General features: G+C 33.4%; 1 protein-coding gene across 2 annotated transcripts in view; it reads left to right on the forward strand.

The window, feature by feature from the left end:
* Window positions 1-1,668: 1,668 nt before the first annotated feature.
* LOC127984031 (desmoplakin) overlaps window positions 1,669-2,500 on the forward strand; it is a 30,424-nt gene continuing 29,592 nt past the window's right edge. The window contains exon 1 of one of the 2 annotated variants that reach the window (XM_052586487.1): window positions 1,669-1,958. In XM_052586487.1, coding sequence (XP_052442447.1) covers window positions 1,774-1,958 — 185 coding nt within the window. In that variant the 5' untranslated portion in view covers window positions 1,669-1,773. The remainder of the gene's footprint in view (window positions 1,959-2,500) is intronic. The other variant, XM_052586486.1, reaches the window with a different exon arrangement.

Raw genomic sequence — 2,500 nt, forward strand, 5'->3', positions numbered from 1 at the left:
GTGTGTGTTTTGTTCCTGAAAGCCTAAACTGATCATGTTACGCTTCACCTGATACTCTGGTTGAACTCGCCTCTCTCTTTTGTCCGTCATTCCCAAGATTCAAGCCGCATTATTAGCTTGATAAAAGCAATGCATTGTCAGATTGGGTGTTTCTTCCACTTCGGACACTTTCAGACATGTGGACTTAAATAAAATCTACAGAATATTTTATTCATCTGATAATGGTGGATGTCGTTCTCCACTTAGTTTATTTTGCGGTGGAAACTACATATTATAATAGTGACGTGTAACTGATAAACAGTGTAAACCATCAGTTTCAGATTGGAATTTCAATCATTTAATGTAACATGATAAATATTACTCAACAAATTCTGGAAGTCTGGAACCAAAAGCATCTTTAATATAGCTGACATTTTGAATGTAATTATAAACCTGATAAATATTAATATTGTAACCAAAAACAGACTTTAATAATGAAAAAATTGCCAAAGTTACAACCTGATGTGAAAAGTTTGCATTGCAATTTTTCTTTTACCATTGTGAGTTTTATTACAGACTAAACTCTTTTTTTTTTTTTTTTTGCAGTTTTTTTTAAATAGCATTTCACTTAAAAGGGGCTGCAAATGCATTTATGAAAGTGCAAACATTGTTTATAGTTTATGATTTTTTTCTGAACTCTGAATAAATCTGCATGCACGATAATAGCAATTAAAAAAAAATTGTTTTATTCACATTGTTGAAAAGCTAAAAACAGGTGCTTAAAGTATATTTTTCCAACAGTGTTTTCAGTATTCAAGAGATGTGCATCAGTCCTTAACTTTAATTGTTTGCTTAAATATTCAAAGGGGCCAAAGTACATGTTTTAATTACACTAAAGTTTATTTAAGCACTTTTTATTGCAGTTCCCTTAAAATGACCTGCATATGCATTTCTGAAAATACAAAGATCATAAATCTGCATGCATAATAATAGCAACATTTATGCATTTTGTTGAAAAGCTAAAAATAGGTCTTAGAGTATATTTTTCCAACTGTTTTCAGTTTTCAAGAGATGTGCATCAGTCCTTAACTTGGCTTAAATATCCTAAGGTGCCAAAGTACATGTGGGAAAACTCTTATTTTGTTTTTAATTACACTCTGAGTTAAAGGTTAATTTAAGCACTTTTTATTGCAGTTCAATGAAAAGGAGCTGCATGCAAATGCATTTACAAAAGCACAAACATTCTGTATATAGTTAGATTTTTTTCTGAGCTCATAAATCTGCATGCAAGCTTTTTTTGCATATTGTTGAAAAGTTCAAAACAGGTGCTCAATTAAAAGTTGTTGTTTTTTCAGACACTGTTTTTAGTACTCAACAGATTTATTAAGTGCATCAGTCTTTAACTTTAATGGTTTGCTTAAATATCCAAAGGTGCCAAAATACATGTTTGCCAAAAGTTTGCATTGCAATTACATTTTTCTAATTCAATTACAATAAGTTTAAAGTTTGCACTTTTTATTTCAGTTCACTTTAAACTTTATGAGAGCGCAAACATCCTGTATTTGGTTTATGAATGCCCCTGAGCTCATAAATCAGCATGCATGATAATAAGCAACGAGTATGTCGTTATAATAGTCCAGTGCAGAATGTGTCGAAGTAAGAGGAACGCCTCCCGGGAGCGCGCAGTGGGTGTGACTTCAGATCCTAAACTGCAGCTCTTCTGCGCAGAGGATCAGGACTTCTGGAGTGATCTGAGCTCAGCTTCGGGGTTAAACTCCGTCGTTTCTCGCAGTCATGAGTATGTACGGCTCGCAGCGAGGCCTCAACATGACGGGGCGTCGCACCGGATCGCGCAGCGAGCTCAACCCGTACGCGCGCGCCGAGGTCCCGGCGCAGCGGGGGAGCAATGGTTTCACTCAGGAGTATGTGGAGGCGTACAGCCGTGGCTTCTCCAGAGCCTCGATGAGCGCTGGCCAAGTGTGAGTAAACACCTGTTCCGTGCGAGCTTTCTCCTAACACTTTCCTTATAGCGTCTATGTAACCCACACTACATTATAAATGTTTGCGTTAAAGTGCACTCGCATGCAAATATAAGATACACACTAATGTATTTTTTTTAAAGTTTCAGGAAAGTTATACAAAGCGTTAAAATACAAAACAGACATAATGCAAACATGTTGAATATTTATTTAAAATAATTAAGTTTAATAATTTCAAAAAGCACTGACACTAAGTATTTTTTACAGTTTGTTTTTGTTTGAAAAATCTTAGCATTTTATACAAAAAAGTTAAAAGCTTAACATACAAAATAAAAGTAATAGGCTACAGAATGCTATATAATTTTTTAAAACAGTTTTAATAGTAATTTGATAATTTTAAAATTAATAAGATTTAATATGCAAATATAATATGGATTCTTTGATGTTTGCAAAAGTATCAGCTTGTTTATACCCCAAAAAAAATCGAAATGTTTTATAAAAAAAAAATGTTTAAATCTTAATTTAATAATTATAAAATATTT

This window comes from Carassius gibelio, chromosome B20 (genome assembly GCF_023724105.1).
Source record: "Carassius gibelio isolate Cgi1373 ecotype wild population from Czech Republic chromosome B20, carGib1.2-hapl.c, whole genome shotgun sequence".
In the NCBI taxonomy this organism is placed as follows: domain Eukaryota; kingdom Metazoa; phylum Chordata; class Actinopteri; order Cypriniformes; family Cyprinidae; genus Carassius; species Carassius gibelio.